The following is a 20,385-nucleotide window of genomic DNA, read 5'->3' as shown; positions in this document are numbered from 1 at the left end:
AATGAATGTATTCCGTCATATGTCATTAGTGATAAACACGAAAAAAACAACAAATAAAGTCAAACATATAGCGAGCATAAGATATATAAGCATATATTAAAAATACATTTTAAATGCATTAATGCAAACATGTGATCTGTGCAGGTGTATCTTGAATTTTGCACATTGTTACTATTTGATTATTATTGTTATTTGATACAAAAACACCAAGACATTCCTTGTATGTGCAACCCTACTTGGCAATTTGTGTTTATACCCCAGGGGTATAAACACAAATTGACGCAGTTATATATATTCAATGTATATATGTACATTAAGGTGTGAAGGAGACCACACAGCATTAAAGGTCCACAGTTGTAAGATCACACTTATTTCCTTCGCTTGATTTGAGCGGCACAAAGGTGTTTGTAAAAACATAATCTGATGTATGGTTCCTCAGTCCGTGCTTTTATTTTGAAAGTTGTGAACAGAAATCCTGTTTGTTGAATTCTATGTGACTCTTTTAAGGATGATGGATGGCTGGATGATTCAATGGGATGGATGACCGGAATGTAAATCATGCAGAAAGGCTTAAAGTATGAGGGGAATTCACATTTGTTCCGGTGAAATGACTTTATCTGATACCCTTTAAGGTTTTACTATTTCTCCTTAATTGTTTTATTTATTTAACCAATTTGATTAATTTGACAAATTCAAACAGCCTGGACTGTTTAATTAAAAACACACAATTTAAGATCTTAAATATCATTAATTTATCTTTTAAACCATTATTAATTTCAATGGCAAGGCTTAAGAATGCTTGGTTATTATCATGGGAATTATTCATGTAGGGTTGATGGTTTTTAACCATTAAAAAAAAACAAGAATGAAATGTTACAACCGATTAAACAAAAACACCTGAAACACAAATTCAAAATGTAGATTATTTGGGTCTAAATTATGAGCTACTTAATCAAAGTATGAGCTGGTATGTCAAAAATGTTACTTAACAGGTAAGAATTAGGAGACTACTCCCTGAAACAATGAATAACCCACCCCTGCACTTTCACTAAACGTGGTACAGTCTGAGTTCCCCCTGAGCTAATTAACATTTAATGAATTTGAATGAATTGTTTTACAGTTCAGTAGAATGGTAATCTCATCAACAATTTAAATGATGGCAGTATACAAATTTACTAATGTGTGCAGGTTAGAATGCTAATCCACATGTGCTCACTATGATAATACAACTCTGAGCTAAACAACTAAGTTAGTATACAGATCCATTGTGTCTGCATGATTGAATAAATAAATAATAAAACTACAGAAACTAGACTTGTATGATAGGGCACGGTTTACCACTGCTAGGGTGGGTTATCTATGCCAAACAATCCAATTAAATGTTTCAAAAGACCATTAATTGATTGTTGACTGATGCTTATTTTACTTTTTAACATTTAAATCCAATTTAAAAATAGCTTCTTGCTTCATTAACAAGAGCCACGAGCCTCCTTTTAAACCTTAAAACTGAGAAATAAGATGGATGGATGAGAGGATTCCTAAATAACTAAAGTCATTTGAAGAGGGTTCAGCTTTAATTAAGGATACATTTGATTTTAAAGTGTTTTAAGTTTTAATGTTTTGTTAAATATCATTTTCATGCTGTAATTGTATAAACTATAAATTAAATTGTCATATGCCTAATTCTATTCCGAGTCATTTATTCATTTACCTTCTTGTGAATTATGCATTTATTTTATGCAGTATAAATAAATGCATAAATAAATGTATAAATACAGAAATGAATAAATAAATGAATAAATGTAAGTAAAAAGAAATGTAGAAATAATTGTAGGATATGTATTTATTTATGTCCTGTTTGATTATTAACTTTTATTTATTTATCTATAGATTAATGTTTTCATTTATATATTTATTTCAGCATTTACTTATTTATTTATACTTTTATTTATTTATTTAAGCATTTATTTATTACTGTATTTATTTCAGCATTTAATTATTCTTTTACTTATTTATTTCTGTATTTATTTAAGCATATTCCTGTATTTATTTATACAATTTATTTATGCATTTATTCATTTATTTATTTCTGTATTTATTTAAGCATATTCCTGTATTTATTTATACAATTTATTTATGCATTTATTTAATTATTTATTTCTGTATTTATTTAAGCATATTCCTGTATTTATTTATACAATTTATTTATGCATTTATTTAATTATTTATTTCTGTATTTATTTAAGCATATTCCTGTATTTATTTATACAATTTATTTATGCATTTATTTAATTATTTATTTCTGTATTTATTTAAGCATATTCCTGTATTTATTTATACAATTTATTTATGCATTTATTTATGCATTTATTTCTGTATTTATTTAAGCATATTCCTGTATTTATTTATACAATTTATTCATGCATTTGTTTATTTCTGTATTTATTTAAGCATATTCCTGTTTGTATTTATTCAAGCATATTTCTGTATTTATTTATACAATTTATTTATGCATTTATTTATTTCTGTATTTATAAATAATAAAAAAATAATTTTCCTGTATTTATTTATACAATTTATTCATGCATTTATTTATTTCTGTATTTATTTAAGCATATTCCTGTTTGTATTTATTTAAGCATATTTCTGTATTTATTATACAATTTATTTATGCATTTATTTATTTCTGTAGAAATAATTTTCCTGTATTTATTTATTTATTTATGTATTTATTTATTTATTTATTTATTTATTTATGTATTTATTTAAGCATATTCCTGTATTTATTTATACAATTTATTTATGCATTTATTTATTTCTGTATTTATTTAAGCATATTCCTGTATTTATTTAAGCATATTCCTGTATTTATTTAAGCATATTCCTGTATCTATTTATACAATTTATGCATTTATTTATGTCATTTTTCATTCTCCATAGTGAATAACACACTTATTTTTTAGATCATTCTCTATGCTGCCCTTTAAATACAATTTTTTTTTTTTTTTTTTTTTAAAAAAAAAAAAAAAAAAACTCCATTTCCCATGCTGCATTTCGAGGGGGGCGTTGTCAGAGGCTCTTGGCTGCAGACTGGATGTCGTGCATGCACTGAACTGTAAATAACTCTGCATTATTCCAGGGTTTGACCCCGGTCCTCAGCACTGTGCGTCGGTGCAGGCAGACAGCATGGCCCCGCAGGAAGACGCTGCTCTGCTGCTCCTGATCTTCCAGCACCTGAAGGTGAATGGATACAAGAAAGCTGCAAAGGTGCTGGAGAAACACGTCACTCAGGTAAGTAGTTTGCACTGATTTTTTTTTTTTTTTTATCCATTTGCAGCCTTATTCATTATAGAAGCAACCTTGATTTGAAATCTCTAACATTTTGGTATTTTTGTTCATATAAATGTGTTTTATTGCTGTTTCTTAAAGGGACATGCCCATCTTGCATGTTTTATAAATGACCTAAATTAAATATAAATGTGTTTTTTTCTTTGTTTTTGTTAATGTGCCATCTGCAGTCAGCTTCGAGCATGTGTAAAACACGTGTCTGCTCTTTTGGGCCTCCTGGAGGAAAAAGTACATCATGTAACAGCAGCTTCATGGCTGGAAAAACCAGCCTGCTGCAGGCCTGCTGCTGCACACTGACCCCCATTCAAAAGCACATTCAGGTTTTGTGGTGTTTAGGGATTATAGTTGTATTTAAATGCTCTAGATCTGCATTGATTAGTCGATTAATCGATAAGTTGTTCGACAGTAACCTAATAGGCAACTATTCACCTATCGCAAAGGTCATTTTTCTAGCAGAAAATGCAGAAAATGTGCTTGTATCAGCTTTTCCACCTTAAGTATTTGATGCTTTGTCCTGTTTTTCTAGCACTGAGAAGGGAATATATTTGGATTTTGGTCTAAAAAACAGAAACTAGGGATTTTTTTCTGATCTAATTGATCCAAAAAACTAATAATGATTAAATGATGTTGATAATTTAATTATAATCAATGATAAAATGATTAGTTGCTGCCCAAAAGATGTCCATAGTGCAAATGCATTCTACAATGCAACCACATACATTAGGTATTTGATACAAAAAGCTACACACTGCACAATTAATGTTATTTTTTTCCAGTATATTCAATTAACTCTGCAACATTTTAATCTAAATTGAATTAAAAATCTGAGCTGTTCAGGCTTGTTAAATGATCAAACCTTTAAGTGAAGTCACTTTTGTTGCTCTGCACATGTTCAATAATGCTCTCCACATGATGTTACGTTAATTTTGCTCTTAAAAATTACATGCACAAATATTACAAATGTCTTCCATGGGGAATCCTAAGTTTAGGTTTGTCACAGGTTTCACGCTGGTCGAGTTTAAGGAAGACTAGAATGCAGAAAAAAGGTCAAACATAATAAAAACAAATGTAAAACCACTCAGAGGCCACTTTCTTTTAATATTGGAGCATTATTAACTCTCACGTTGTCAGTTCTGTATGTTGCTGCATGAATTCATTTCCGGGAGCTTGTGGCATCAAAGTGGAAGCATTCCTGAACCACAGGAAATTTGATATTTCCCTTTCAACTCTTCCTCTGTTTTATCTACATCATCACAGTTGGGTTAAAGGATTATTGTCCAGTCACTTGACACATAGGATGTAACGTTCAGGGGATCAGTTAAAAGTGGGAGAATGGGCTTTCACGAGAGACTGTTTAACTTTTTATATGCACAGTACTTTTCAGGCTAAGGTATTTTGTGTGTTTTCGTAGGTGGAGACACCGGAGGAGAGCTCAAGCCTTCAGGATATCTACACAAGCTGGATAAAGTGAGTCAAACATTTTAACATACATTTCAGAATATGTGAACCTTTTTTCATTTTCATTTGATGGTTTGATCACAATAATTACCTATATTGTCCCATGCGTAAAGAAAACCATAACAGGGTTTAAATAATTTTACATAAATTGATATAGAATCAATGATTAATCCTATTGGGAAATGACCATGCTTTCACATGAATCATGAAAAAAAAAAAAAAATAGAGAAAGTTAGGAAACAAAACGGTATAAAAAGTCCAAAAATGGTATACAATAAATAAGGTCAAAGGCAAAGTCAAAAAAGATGCAGCTTAGGTGATTTTGGAGACTTTGTGTGATGCAGCTTAGGTGATTTTGGAGACTTTGTGTGTGTGTGTGTGTGTGTGTGTGTGTGTGTGTGTGTGTGTCCCTCCCTCTGAATGACTGCCTGGCCTTCTGCCCAGTGCATTCTGGGGATTCAAATCCCCGCTATCCTGAGGATTAATGAGGCAGTGGATGACATCAGCTCATGTCTGTGATTCTGACACGAAAGTAACACAAATCCAGTCCATGAAAAGCTCTCAAACTGGTCTGAATAGAAGAAAATCCTGTTTATAACTCCCTTTTTCCAGCAGCTGCTTTGAGATAAATATTGTTTTTTGAAGATGAGAAACACATTATTTGAAGTTTCCCTGAGATCACCAGAAGAAGACGATGCTCCTCAAGTAGTAAAAGTTCAAATATGACGATTCTTTTTGTGTAGTTTTTTATGAGGAGATAATTCCTACTACTGCTCATCAGTCATGTACAAACACATCCCCGCTGTCAGACTCATTTATTCTGGTTGTTCACATCTTTAGAGTTCCTCATCATGACTTTCACCAACATCTGTGGTTCTTGGCTGCTTGACACATGATGGACTGATCTGCAGTCAGTTTTCTGCAGTGAAAAGCGTTTGACACGTTTTCACTCGTCTGGAATTTATTTCTCCAGAATGCGTTAAACAAGCTTTTGCTAACTCCTGAACACATTAATTACAGACGAATGCTACAAGACTTAAGCTGTGTCCTAAAGCCATTATGCGTACTTATTCTGTACAGTATTTACTACACACTAATACAAATCTTTGATTGTTAAACTTCCCTATAAGAAAGCAAAATATCTTAAGATTGATAACTTATATTTGTTTTCTGAGATCTATCTGGAGCTGTTTCGCCAGCATCCATTATTTATCATAATTTTTTTTTCCTGCTGTGAACAGCTCCTCCTTTGTCTTTGTGCATTGCATTATGGGAGAAAAGTATCAACCAACGGCACACTCGAAAACAAACCGTATTTGGTTGAATGCTCTCTGCTTTGATCATAATTTATTTTGCCACTTTTCCCCTTTAAACAAACTAAAGAACATGCTTAGAATTAGTATGCATGTTTTTGGGACCTTTTAGGTATTTAGAACTAACATTCCCATGTGTTTACGGTTCTGTTCATAAAATAAATTTGCTTTATATCAGCGTTAAATGCACAAACTCTGGGGTTTATAGTGTATTATAAGCAGAAATCTGATTTGTTATCAGAGAAGCGTCCTGTTGAATCTGAATGGATTCACATTTAAGATACACGGTGGTTTTATTTTATTGGGAAATATTTCTTTTTTAAATTTACACTACTTACTAAAATGTGTGTTTTAGGCTTTGCTCTTTGGCTCAGCATGCCAAGCAGGAGACAGAAGACGCCACTACTATGAAGAAGAAGAGCATCAAACCAGAGCCTGCCACCAGCGAAGAAGAAGAGGGTGAAGACGCTAAACTCACCAACGGCACAGAGGAAAATAATGTGGATGACAAACCTCTACCTGGTAAGTTTTTCCTTTTTATAGTATGATTGTTGTAATGCGTTTATGTTTTAACCATAACTCCTAAACAATTATTGTGTATTTTGTGCCCCGTGCTTCAGAGTCCAAGACAGATGGTGTCGAGCCATCCAGTGCAGAGCTTCCCACTGAGGACGGAGACGCTGAGACGGTCTCTGAGCAGCTGCTGCATCCTGCAGGTGAAACCAAAACCTCAAACTCTGACGGTGGTGAAGAAGAAGAAGAAGAAGAAAAGAAAGAGGACGAGGAAACAAAGGAGCAAGAGGTGAGAAAAGAGAGGCAGATCAGAGCATATCCTAAATAACAAAAATAGAGATGTACAGATACAGATTGCAGCTATTTGAGTCTGATGGTATCCCCCTCTTCCTAATCTAGCATGCCTTCACACTTTTTAAATTCTTGCAATCTTTGGTCCTTTGGTCAACACAGTGCAGCTGGTCACCATCGTTGCTAGGCGATGAGTCTTTTAGGCACCCTTATTGACGTTTGCGGAGTAGAAAAATGATGAGCAGCACCCTTCATCTTGACCCTAAAAATATGCGAAATAAATCACTGTTTTCTCCCCTTTTGTTTGCTAACAATACAATATATCAGAAATCATGTTTTTTATGACGTGCATACATGGATTTGTCCTCAGTAGTTTTAGTTTGGTTAAAGTTCAAGTAAGTGTAAAAATGGCCGAGACATTTTATATCTGCTTCCTCAGATCACAGCTTTTACAATAAGGTACACACGTAATCCAAAGTAGACCTCACAGAAATTGAAAAAGTAAGAAATCTAATGGAAAAAAAAAAAAAAGTAAAAAACAATAGTTACAAAAAATGAAAGAGGATCACAGAGAAAATGACCACAATATACCATAATCATCTAATTTATGATAAATGTTGATGGAGAAACTTTGACATTTTTTTTTTTTTACATAGTAACTTTTGTTGTCTTTCTCTGGTCTATCTCACAATAACACCCCCCCGCCCACACCCACACACACACACACACACACACACACACACACACACACACACACACACACACACACACACACATAGCTGTTGTCCAGTCACTGTAATAATGTGCGGATAAATGGACAGTAGCTCCAGTGTTGTTATATCCCTCTGAAATACACACAGACTCATTTCATGTCTACTCGTCTCGTCTGTATCTGTAAGTTTGTGTTCGTTTGTTGGTACAAGAGTGTGTCTGTCTGTGTTCGTGTGTGTGTGTGTGTGTGCGTGTGTGTGTGTGTGTGTGCGTGTGCGTGTGCGTGTGCTGTGTTCTTTTCTGTCGAACCAGTGATGCAGCAGATAATGCTGTTTGGACAGAATGATACTTCTCTGAGACAAGTTTGGTGTTTCTGTCTTTGTTGTTCTGTCTACAAAATCACTGACACTTTGGTTTTGTGTCCGACAGCAGAAGAGTTTTAATTTTTTTTTACAGATTTTTCTCTCTGCTCAGATGAGTACAGCAACACGACCCTTCACTTTTCCTTTTAACATAACAAACATGTTTCTACTAAACAGAATTAAATTAAAAGCAGAAAGTTTTTTTTTTCTTTGGTTCTGCAGCTGGTCAGATTAAATCTGCATCACATACAAGAGAGATTAGTCATATAAAAATAAAGTAAAACCCTGTGTAACCTGGTGTCAAACATATTTGATATCGTGTGTCTAAAAAGGTTGGTTTTTTTGTTGATGCTTTCTTATACTTTTGATTTTTAGTTTCACAATGTTCAGTTGGCAAGGAGTTGAAGCCTGATGTATTTAATGCCTCGGTGCCATATATTCCATTTTGGGCGACACAATCCTTCATTACCACGAATACAGCCGCTGTAGTTTGACTCGATGCCACATGTCGCCATCAATAATCCGAATCCGCAGCTGAAAATGGCCCCCAACAGTATCATTTGTTTAAAAACTACAGTGGAAAACTTATTTTTAGGAGACACCAAGAAACACAAAAGAGGTCAAAAACAACTGCAGATAGACTCATAATGAATATGAAAATGGGCAAACACACTAAACACTTCAGAGAGACCAAAGCAACTTCAAAAGAAATGCAAAAAACAACAATAAAGAGACATAAAGTAACTACAACAAGACTCAAAATGACTACAAAGAGACTGAAAATGGCTACAAATGGACTCAAGTGACTACAACTAAAAACAACTACAAAAATACTTAAATGACTACAAATAGACAAAAAATGACTAGAAAGAGACTCATGACTAGAAAGAGACTAAAAACAACTACAAATAGACTTAAGTGACTACAAATTGACCCAAAATAACTACGAACTGACTCATAACTACAAAGAGATTAAAAATGAATACAAAGAGACTTAAATTACTATTAAAAAGAGGGCAAAGAAACCACAGATGACAAATAACTACGACAAGACCACAACAAATGATACAAAGATGCAAAACAACAACAAAGAAGCGGTGGGGCCTTTTCCATGTCTGTGCCCTGGGGCCCCATTGACTCATAATCCGCCCATGTCCCCCAGGCAAGATAGTGAGCGAAGAGATTTTATGGAGACTAATGTTCTTTTTATGCAGTTTCTTCACAAAAAGTAATGTCAGGCTTATTCTCTTAAATGTCATTGCATGGAGCAGTAAAAAGATGCTCAAATATCTTGACTTTGTCAGCAGAGATCCTCAGTTCTGTGGGAAGAGGTAGCATGATGGGACACGTCTGTTCGCCTCACTACCTTTTCTAACTGCCTACCTGTTCATATTTTGCAGTCCGCTCCCGCCGAAGTGTCCGCTGAGGCATCTAACAAGGCAGAAAGTTCCACCTCCGACTCTGTGGAAGAGGTCGAGCCCAGACAAGCTGCCTCTGATGAGGCTGAGGATCAGCTCGTGACCTCTGAACCCGCCGTGACCTCCAGCGAGAGCAGCCAGGAGCACAAAGAGGACGACGATGAGCTGAAACAGGTTAGTGACCCGAGGCTGAATCCAAAGTATGTGGTTGTGTAAGATCCTTTCTTTTTACTACCGTCACACAGGAGAGGATATCACTCCAACTTTTCTGTGAAGATATTACAGTTAAATGTTTCTTTTTTTTTATCATTTTTAACTTCTTGAATGTTTTGCTATCCACTTTTTTGATTTGTCCTGCGTTTGAGCCAACAAACAGCTTTCTCCACTGTATATTTTTTTGTCTTTCTCCACCAAACTGCTTCAGTAATGAGCAGAAATGTTAATCAGTTTCAACCACAACCCATAAAAAAGGAGTGTTTGTTGATTCCTGGCACGGCCGAGCCTCTTTTCCCCCCCTCAGCTCACTCTCTGCACATCTGAAACTCATTTAGCAGAGGATTGTGAGTGTGTTTGTGCCTTTTAGCCTCAAATAGGAAACACTGTGAGGAGTTGTTTTTTGCTGAGTCATCAAGTCTTTAAGAATATTCAGGCATGTGGAGGTTTGGGGTTAAATGTCACCATACCTGTTGACAGGAAAGAAAATGTCCACATTGACGTTAATTAATGTGAAGCATGAAGACATTTGTCTTTTAGAAGACAATGAACCCCGACGAGATTCAGTGGATATGAATATTTGAAACAGAAATGAAAACTTCATTTAACCCCCTGCACATTTACATAGTTTAAACAAGATTCTTTCAGTTTGGTGCCACTTTGACGTGACAAAACATACTTTCAGTACGTATTTTCACATGTATGTAAAGAAGAATTATGGTGTTTCCCCCAATGTGTCCTTATTTATAAGTTTCTTTGCAATCTGTCTCATCTGTGTTCATGACATTGTACACAACATATAAAACGTCGCTGATCTGAGAACGCAGAAACATCACTAACAAGTTGTAAACAAATCCCAGTGGGAAAAAACCAACAGTAAATATAACTTTCAACACATTTGACAAACCTTTCTGGTGGGACTGTAACCTTCCACACAGTCACAGTGCAATGAAACATTCAAGTATTACCGACATTATACTTCTGAATTATCAAAGATAATCTGTATGAACCGCTGTCTTTTTTAAACCTGTCTGACTTCCCAATGTTTCTGTGTTTTCAAGACGAAGTACGTTATCAAAGCTGATATAAATAAATAGCAAAACTCTGACAAACCCAAGTTCTAATACAGTAAACGTGTCTGTTTTACCTCCATAAAGAAAAAGATAAAGAAAATGAGACCTTGGTTTTCTTTCCTCAGGCAACAGATGAAACCTCTGCATGTGAACAGACAGCCGCAGATCAAACTGAGGTCTCAGAGGATGAGCAAGGCAGCGCTGCAAAGGTGCAGAATTGTTTGATATTTATACATTTGTTAATATTCATATTAGACAGAACCTGTTTATCCTTTTCTTTAATGCTTACTTTCCCAAAAGCACATTATTCAAGATGTCGTTATTGTCATTGCAGTGCCAACGAATTCCGATTATCAAAGTGTTCACTTGCTGCACACATCTCTGGTTCTTGTTTTCTGGCTCATGTGCACATTGTTTAAATCAGGACAGGATAAACTGCCACTCAGTGCAGCTCTTTGTTGCTCACAGTGACAGGAAAGGATCTCATCTTTCTCATGAATAGAATACAAAGTAGAAAGAAACTCTCTCTGTCTGCTGTTGCAGAATGTTGTTAACCTGTTTGTTCCTCCTGCAGAAGCCCGACCCGGCTGAAGACGCCACACCTGAGCCGCCTGCTCTGGAGACCAATGAGCAGCCGGCAGAGAGCGAAGCCCCGCCCCCTGCAGGTAACGACCGACCAATGAGACGTGTGATAACCGGGTTGTTCTTCAGGTGATGTATGGCATCTTTTCCTGCCTCTTTCTCACTGCACTGACAGGAATCACAAGCTGCTCAGAGGACTTTGGATTAAACAAAGAAAACCTTCTTCAGTGTATCTCTGTAATGCTGGGTTAATACCTGTTATGCTCCTGAAGTACTCATATAATACATCAGATGAAAACAATATCATTAAAAAATGGTTTCCATCTTTTTTTCAGATGCTGATTCAGAAAATTCAAATGAGGAAAAGGAGGAAAAGCAGCAGGAGGAGACACCTGAGGTACCCAAACATATAGTTTATTATGCCCTCACACAAACTGAACAGTCTTGTTAGGAGGTCATCTAAACACTAGGACATAAACAAAAACAATTAGTGGTAATTATGATGGTAATAATACTGAGTTGGTGTCTGTGTGTCTCACTGTCCTGTCTGTGTTCACTCAGACGTCAGAGGACGTTACATCACCGCTGAAACCTGAAGAACAGACGGAGGACCTCGTCATCGTCACCGGTAACACAGATAGTACCGCTGGATTATGTTGAATATAGTTTACCAAAATGTTTGACACATGTTAGGAGTTTTCAGTAGGTTGTGGCAGTGAACTTCAACATATTGATGTCATTGATCTTATTGATATAGGTCTCATTTATTTCTATGTATTTTATATATTGAATATTGTTGTTTAGTAGGTTTCAGTAGGTTGTGGACGTTCAATAACAAACACTTTAATTGTGCTTTAATTGTACCCAAAACATGAAATATTACAACCAACTTTTTAACAGGTTCATATTTGACCAAATTAAACCTTTTTCTATCTTACACATTAAATGGTTAAACACAGTATTCTCAAATCCCGAAATAGCACTAATTTAAAAATACTAGCTGTTGTTGATCTTGAAGATTGGCAGATATATTATTTAAGATTATTTTTAAGTAATTCGTACCACAATATTGCATTTCTTTTATTTGCTTATATTGTATTTAAATGTCTGTATCAACCAGGTGTAAGTCTCTTTCTTTGCATGTATACTTGTTTTCATGAACAGAAGAAGAAAAGGATGTGTTTCTTCTGTTCTCTTATAGAGAATGCTACGGTGGCAGCGGCAGACGACGGAGGAGACCCAGAAGTTTCCATCATCCTCAACATCGAAGACGAAGACGGCGAAGCAACCGAGAAAGAAACCAGCCAGCTGCTCCCCGAGGAGGCTGCAGAGTCCTGCGAAGATGCCAAAACTCCCAAGAAGAAGAAGAAAAAGAAGAGCAAAGAGGAACTCGAGGCCTCAACAGATGCACCGAGTGTAGACTCATCCACTGTAGAAACATCCAGTGATACTCCTTCTTCCACCAAGTCTGCCAAAAAGAAAAAGAGAGACAAGAAGATGGAGGAAGAGGTGGCAGAGGAAGATGAGAAGAAAGAAGAGGAGGACATGTCTCAGGCCACTTCTCCAGAGAAGAAGAAGAAGAAGAAGACTAAGAAAAGGAAAAGGGAGCAAGATGAAGCACAAGAGGATGAAGAGGAAACTCCCATCACTCCTTCAGAAAATAAAATGAAAAAGAAAAAGAGTAAGGTGAAAGAAGTGGAAGAGGAGGAGAGCGAGGCAGTAGGAGAGGAGGAGGAGGAGGAGGAGGAGAAAAAGAAGAAGAAGAAGAAGAAAAAGGGGAAACTGGAGGTGCAGTCTGATGAGAAACCAGCAGGGGGCGACAAAGACGCAGAGACAGGTGGAGTCAGAAGATGTTCTTCAGATATACTTCTCTCCTTCTCTTGGATCCATTAAGTCTCAAAGCTGATCATCATTTAATCATCAGTATTGGCACATTTCATGTTCTATACTTGAGTGCAATTTTTATCTGCCTTACTTGAGCATTTCCATTTCAAGATCTCTATATTTTGAATCTTCTGCATTTTCCTGGCAGCTTTAGTTTCTAACATTAGTAATAATAACTTTATTTATATAGCACTAAAAACAGAGTATACACAGTATACACAACATGACATGAAGCCAGTCTGTAAAAATGGGTTTTAAGAAGTGTTTTTAATAGATTCATGTTACTTTTCAAATCAAAAGTAGACAGAAAACATACAGTGAGTTTCTAAATGATTTAGTGTTGAGGGTCAAAATCCCAAAGAGTTACGTATATAATAAGTATAGTAGTTAAAATAAGCTCCACCTCAAGCGGCTACAACATGAATAGTAATGTTACAGTTACAGATCATTGGATAATATAGGATATGTGCCTTTTAAGTCAAAAATCAGTAACTTTGTTGTACATTTTCTCTTTCCCAACTCCTTCATAGACGGAAACTCTTCTCTGCTCTCCTCGGCCAAAAAGAAAAACCGTTTCAGGAAGAAGCTCAGCCGGAAGAAGAGATCGAGGCTCATCAGCAAAGAGAAGAGATCGACTCCAGAAAGCAAGAAGCTAGACAGCAAGAAGAAGTCAGTAGAGGTTTTCTTTGGCATCTTTTCTGTTCTTCACATCATGTACACTGTTGGTACGACTTTGTCAGCTTTTGAAAATGCACATAGGTTCAATTAATGAAGTAACCGCAATAAATATTGAAATATGGGATTAGAAATTTACTCCAGTACTTGAATAGTTCAATAAACAGTCAGGCGAAACAATTAAAAGGTAAAAACTGCAAAACAAAACAAACTGCAAAGCAAAAAGACCTTAAAAGTGCAGGCTGAAGCAATAACTTGCTTATATAGTACAGTTTTGGGCTGTCAAAAGTCTAGTAAACAGTATTATATATTTATCTCAGTAATGCCCAAATATATTTTGGTCATACATAGAAAAAGCACGAGAAATAATTCAAAATATTTGCAATATTTAAAGAAGTACATACTGTGTATTTAACTGAAACGTACACTGTTAAAGGGGAAATAAAGAATGAATTGTCTATATTTAGTGTATAACAATTAAAACAATATGGACACAAAATATTCATGCAGTAAAAATATGACATGCTCAAAATGTATCTTACAAGGATAATAAATATGCACAGTTAACAAATATCTGTATTGTAAATATTGTTGTCAGAGAAATAAACATTTATCATTCTTCCAGACAGAAACGGGTCAAAGAGGACGCAGACGAGACGCCTCGACCAAAACCCTCCAAAAGACCTCAACCTGATCCTGTGGAGGAGAACGACCAAACACCAAAGAAGAAGAAAAAGATCACAATGAATGTGGAACAAGAAGAGAATTCCTCAAAGGAAAACCAACCGCCAAAGACGAAGAGAAAGAAGAGCTCAGTGAAGGAGGAGGATGAAAGCGGCGTGTTGAGCTCCGAGCCTCCTGAAATGGAAAACAAGAAGAAGAAGAAGAAGAAGAAGAAGGATGGAGAAGGTGAGGAGACGACAGAGAGCTCCACTCCCGTCACTGCGAGCCAAAAGAAGAAGAGTAAGAGACTTTCTCATTGTTTGTCATTTTAGAATGAATCATATTTTCATTTTTAAAACTTGTTTAGTCAATGAAAGGAAAGTGCTTATAAACTTTTTGTCTTTAAACGTGATTTTCACTTCTCTTTTTTTTTAACAATTAAGAAAAAAGACACTGACAAATATATTGTTTGAGCTGTGAAATGTCAAAAAGTCTGAAAAAATAGTAATCTTAGTTATATATATGAATACTGGCAATTTTGTCATTTTACAAATAACCAAATGTGCTTCAGGCCGTCTTATTTGGTAAAAAAAACATTGTTTAAAAATTGTAATTTAATGCAACAAGAAGAATTGTTAATGGATTTGTATTTATGAATTAAATTGTCCTGCTATTCTCGTACCAAACTAAGCTGCAGCACAACTTAATGGATTTGTATTTATGAATTAAATTGTCCTGCTATTCTTGTAGATGACGCATAATAATTTCACAATGTACTAATCTTCATGTGTTATTGTGACTGATTTGCAGAGAAGAACCGGTTAAAGGAACAACTGGAAGAGACAGAACCGGCTGCAGACAAACAAACTCCTCTGGCTTCTCCTACGGTGAGAAACACATCTGAAACAAAACATGAAGAAATCTGACAATACTTGCATCCGATGTTTCATTCCCACATGTGTTGAATGTTTGACTGCGTTGGACAAGATGAGGCGTTATGTTCTACAATAGTAATATTTCCCCAGTGCCTACATTGGTATTTTTGCTTATTTTGTCTAAAACTTAACTGTAACTTCAGGTTAGCAGGAGAATTGTTTCTCCAACATCTTAGATTCCCGCAGTGGCAAGATACGCTGTGTTGTCTCTGAGAAAAGAAAGACTCGGAGAATCCCCATCCTGCTCTAGATGTTTGATTTGGAAGTGAAATTGAGAATCACTTTTCATTTCCTGTTTGCTCGTTGTATTTCATTAATAGGACCATTGTTTATTTGATATGATATATTGGGGTTCTATCCGTTTTTTACGAATCCCCCCCCAAAAAAATTCAATTTCCTTATAATATTATATTAAATCGGTTATCATGAAAAACACTTTTTAGATTTATATTAGCGACACTTTTCTACTATTGTTGTTCTCCACTGTCCGCTTCCATTATTATTATTATTATTATTATTATTATTATTATTATTATTATCATTATCATTATTATTATTATTATTATTATTATTATTAGTAGTATTATTATTATTATTATTATCATTATTATTATTATTATTGTTGTTATTATTATTATTATTATTATTATTATCATCATTACTAGAGATTTCTTGTATTTTAATTTGGGGAATACGTTTCCACCGACTAGTAGAGACTGTTCATGCGTTCATGCCATCAGGAGTCAATAACTTAGCATTTCAACATTAATTCTTTTTTCTTCTTTCCAGAAAAAGAAATCCCCCAAAAAGATGAAAACCCCCCCAACAGAGGATCACCTCTGATTTAAATCTTGGTAAGTTGAAAGTTTTCACGTCTTCTTTATGAGGCAGGAAGTTGCAGAAATGCTTGTTTCTTAAAGGGTTTTATGTTATTACATTTTACATCCTTTTAAAATGGACTCTGCAACTTTTCAAGCGTCTCACCTATGATTAAAAAACATTTGCTTAGATGGGTTTTTTCCTTAACCCTCAGGGAGTCATTGTTTAAACTAATAATAACAAGAAGAACAAATCATACAATGCCCCAAATCACAATGGAAAAACATTACTGACAGCACAGAAGTCAAACAATACAGTTCCTTTTCTCTTCCATCATTCTTTGTCCATTTCATGTCAGTATAAGCATAGAGATCTATTTTGCCATAGCGATGACTAATTAGGATTTTCTATTTCCCCCCCAGTGATTTCTCTGATCAGTCTTGGACCTGAAACCCCCAAAAAACAACAGGACAATCTGCATCATGTTTGTGCCTTTACTTTCACTCTCTGATGAAAGAAGATCTGCTCTCAGAAAAAAGAGATATTTCTGAAGGAACGTCAGTGTTTTCAGTCACGTTTCACTGTCTTTGCTCTGAAACAGTGGAAACAATACAACTACAAACCTTCAGCCCATTGGTGTTTCATTTATACAGGCAGAGCTGCTCCAGTAGGACAAATAAGATCATTGGTGTAATTCAAAGATGAATTTCACAATATGCACTTCCTACTATTGCCCAACTGAAACTGGATTTTTGAAGTCAGTACTGATTTAGTTAAATATAATATAATGGCCAATTGTAATTTTTAAATCCTACACGACAATCTTGATTCTGACTCCTTAGTTTTTGACCAAGATGCAGACTAAGCAGGTATCTGCATCCCATCCAAACTAATCATGAAGGGCAACATTCATGATCAGACCCATTTCTGTTCTTGGAAATTGAATTCAGCACCACTGACTATAGATGAGCTTTAAGGGAACAAGCTGTGAAACTGAAACATTTCTGAGCTTTTTGAATAGTTTTTTGTCGGTTAATGAAACTTCATTGTTAGTTAAACATTTTTTCTTCGTTGTTTGAGCCTTGTAGTTCAGAAAAAAAAAAAGTAGTTTCTCTATTTTGTCTTAGCGTTACAAAATATTTGTTTTTACTTTTCTGTCAGTCATAAAGCTGTGAAATTCTGTTTTTATTAGGAAGTAGTTTTGTTTACAGATTTCTGTCGTTTACACACTGTTTTTGTTATTAATCCCATAAACTATGAACTATGCATCTGTGGGAGGAGATACTCTGATGTTTTTGGCTGTTCTGAGGACCAACATGTGTGGAAGAAAATAAAACTCCTAACGGCTTTAATTTTGCAGTAGCAGTGAGTTTTGTTAATTCACCTTCATACTTGTGATCATGTGGTGTTCAAGTGATGTGGGAGATACAAGTTTGTGACTTGAGTATGCTGTTCAAAGCAATATCCAAATTGGAGATCCATACCATATCATCTGATTTCTGAATGCACATTTAACATTTTTCCACACAACACAAACTCTTGAACTCTAAATCTGACATCACACGAGCGTCAAACACACTTTGTTCCCTTTATAACTGATCAAACGCACATTTGTTTCTAACTTCAAATGCACTTAAACATTAAATCTTACTCCGCTTTAAGAAACAAACATTTAGAAACTCAACACAACCTGTAAACGTATATTGACACCAAACACTGCTGAACTAGAGGTAGTTTTTATGTCTAAGCTTCCGAAGAGAGAAAAGTCAAAGTTGTTACTGATATTGTTTCATAAAACTGAGGCAAAATTAAGTTTTCAACACACAGTCACTGTTTACATACCTATGATATTTGCCGTCTCACACATAAAATTGTCCTTTTAAGGAAAGAAATGACAGAAAATCAGTTGTTGTTTATCTCCAAATCCTTTTACTTCTACATCCTGGACAATTGTGTATCTTAAATGGTGATGTAGTACTGAGGTGGTAATCGTGAACACATACTATTTTTAAACAATCACGCCCTTCGTATCAATCAAAATGGTTTTGTATCTAATTAACTATATTAAGTCCAAATGACAAATATAACACTGACAAAGCAATTAAAGCAAAGAAACAAAAATGCACAATTCCAGTAAAGCAGTTATAGTCTTGATGTGTTAATAAGTGCAGTGATATAAAGTAACACAACATCCTATAAGGGCTCAAACAATTAATTGGCAACCTGCCCAAAGGACCTCGAAATATCCATTTTAACATTGTCGTCTGAGGGTGGCGCTGAAAGGAACGTCATGAGCTTCACAAAAGTGACAAGTCCATTTCCTTCATAACGATCCTTTGTTCAGCCTCAATCTGGAAAAATAGAGAAAAACAAAAAAGCAGGAGGTAAGGTCAGAAGCTGAAGGTGTGTAAAGCATTCATAAATACATCAATAAATAATGCTTTAAGAGTTACAGTAACAGGTCTAGGTTTGCCAATAAATAGGTAAATAAACAAACAAATAAATGAGCTCAGTTGTTTCCCTCTTCTTCCTCACTGGAGTCTGGACTGCTGAGGCCACTTTGATCTTCCTCTTCCAAAGGTCCAAGGATAGAGGCCTCAGGACCTAAAGCAGTCTTGTAGTGTTGGAGGAGCATTTGCAACCTCTCTGACACCTCTGAAAGTGCTCTTCTTGAGAGACAGCAAAGCCCTTTGTTTCCCTTGTCTACAATTCAAGAAACATTACAGATTACATCACAGACATGGTACATAGTCAGATTGTTCATGAGGCCACAGATGTTATGTTTTCCTTTTAACTTACCCTCCTCAGCCACTTTGTTTTTGAGAACCACAACCAAGTTCTTCCACCATGTGCCGTGTTGTGCCGTCTCCAACACCGAAATGCTCACTTCCTCTCTTAGTGGCATTATTAACATGGCTTGGTCATGCACTTGTTTCTTGAAATCAATAACAAATAAATACATGACTCGAAATAGAACTTATACTTTGGAAGATTTTAAACTCACAACAATTGATTACAGCGCTCTAATTTGATTTGGTCCAACATTTACTCAGGAAATTCAAACATCAACTCATTTGGATACCTACCTGTAGCGGAGGCTTGGCGTCGCCCTCCACACCTCCCTCTCGGCTTGCCTCGTACTACACAGTCCCTCTTAGAGATCTGTGGAGGGTCTCCTCCAGAACGCGCTCTTTTCCTCCCCTCAGCTGCTCTCTGTGTTAAAGTAAAACAATCTTGTTAGACTGATGTTCTTAAACGTACTGAAACCAAAGGACAGGTAACAAGTGAAAGGAAAAACCAACATAGTGTGTTGGTTAGGTGTTGAACAGCTTAAAGGTGCCTTGGCATTGCATCTCTCAGTCTCTGTCACTCTCCTGGACGGATGGAGCTTCATTCTTCCAAATGATTCCCTCATTTGGTGTTTGGATAATGTTGGTGGAGAGCTCCAAGTCTCTTATACGTCTTCAACTTGGATGAGATGTGGTCGTCACTCACCTGCATGTTTAAGTACAAAATGAAGCAGGTATATAAAAACACTCACCTTGGCTTCAGCTAGAGTCTGGTCAAGTTTCATATCAAGGGCCAATGCGTCTCCCCTCTTGGAAGTGGGGATCCTGGGGGTCAGGGGTGTGTTTGGTGGCCATGGCAACACGGACAGACGTTGCACAGACAGAGAGACAAATACAAGGCCGGACAGACCGGTAACAACAGATACACAAATAGACAGATTTTGAGATGGATAGAAAGAAAGACTGAGAGCTAGATACAGATATATACAGGGATAGATAATGAGACGGATGGTTTGATTGAGAGATAGACGGAGAGAAAAATAGAGGTTGGCTCTTAAAAGTGCCTTTGGGTTATAAATGAAGTGAACATCAGGTGATGGTTGGTTGATACAGGAGCTGCAGGGAGAACAGAAAAACGTTAACTATGTAGTGCAGGGTAGCTTTTTAAAATATATTTAGAGGTTTAAAAGGTGTCTATAAAAAGGTACAATAAAAAGAATATTGTTGTTATTTGTATCCTGTTTTCTCCACCGTTTATGGCTGGTCGATGGTATAATAGACACATTATGTTCTTAACGTTTCAATTCACAGTGCAGTGTTACGTTCCTGCTGTAACCA

At 35.7% G+C, this 20,385-nt stretch overlaps 1 protein-coding gene and 1 long non-coding RNA gene across 2 annotated transcripts; one reads left to right on the top strand and one right to left on the bottom strand.

The window, feature by feature from the left end:
- Positions 1–3,070: 3,070 nt before the first annotated feature.
- On the top strand, positions 3,071–17,222 carry LOC129089082 (ABC transporter F family member 4-like). Its single transcript, XM_054596421.1, has 15 exons — positions 3,071–3,291; positions 4,760–4,815; positions 6,475–6,641; positions 6,740–6,921; positions 9,397–9,588; positions 10,826–10,909; positions 11,275–11,365; positions 11,618–11,679; positions 11,844–11,910; positions 12,484–13,119; positions 13,697–13,835; positions 14,467–14,804; positions 15,315–15,391; positions 16,229–16,293; positions 16,681–17,222. Exons 1-14 carry the CDS (start codon positions 3,187–3,189, stop codon positions 16,280–16,282), a joined length of 2,250 nt encoding a protein of 749 aa, XP_054452396.1. The 5' UTR covers positions 3,071–3,186; the 3' UTR covers positions 16,283–16,293; positions 16,681–17,222.
- Positions 17,223–18,182: 960 nt separating this feature from the next.
- On the bottom strand, positions 18,183–20,270 carry LOC129089233 (uncharacterized). The gene is made up of 4 exons (XR_008531124.1): positions 19,800–20,270; positions 19,345–19,471; positions 19,058–19,193; positions 18,183–18,961 (listed from the first exon to the last, which is right to left on the bottom strand). It is a non-coding gene; the product is annotated as an uncharacterized LOC129089233 (long non-coding RNA).
- Positions 20,271–20,385: the final 115 nt, after the last annotated feature.

Source organism: Anoplopoma fimbria, chromosome 3, assembly GCF_027596085.1.
Source record: "Anoplopoma fimbria isolate UVic2021 breed Golden Eagle Sablefish chromosome 3, Afim_UVic_2022, whole genome shotgun sequence".
Taxonomy (NCBI): domain Eukaryota; kingdom Metazoa; phylum Chordata; class Actinopteri; order Perciformes; family Anoplopomatidae; genus Anoplopoma; species Anoplopoma fimbria.
Note: the sequence above shows the minus strand (reverse complement) of the source record. Positions and strands in the feature narration are given on the sequence as shown.

Bases quoted from the DNA above. Each gene is read 5' to 3' on its own strand.
- LOC129089082 (XM_054596421.1), top strand. From the start codon at position 3,187: ATGGCCCCGCAGGAAGACGCTGCTCTGCTGCTCCTGATCTTCCAGCAC. The intron at 6,642-6,739 runs GTAAGTTTTTCC...CCCGTGCTTCAG, and splicing joins GGATGACAAACCTCTACCTG to AGTCCAAGACAGATGGTGTC. The intron at 13,836-14,466 runs GTCAGTAGAGGT...TCATTCTTCCAG, and splicing joins AAGCTAGACAGCAAGAAGAA to ACAGAAACGGGTCAAAGAGG.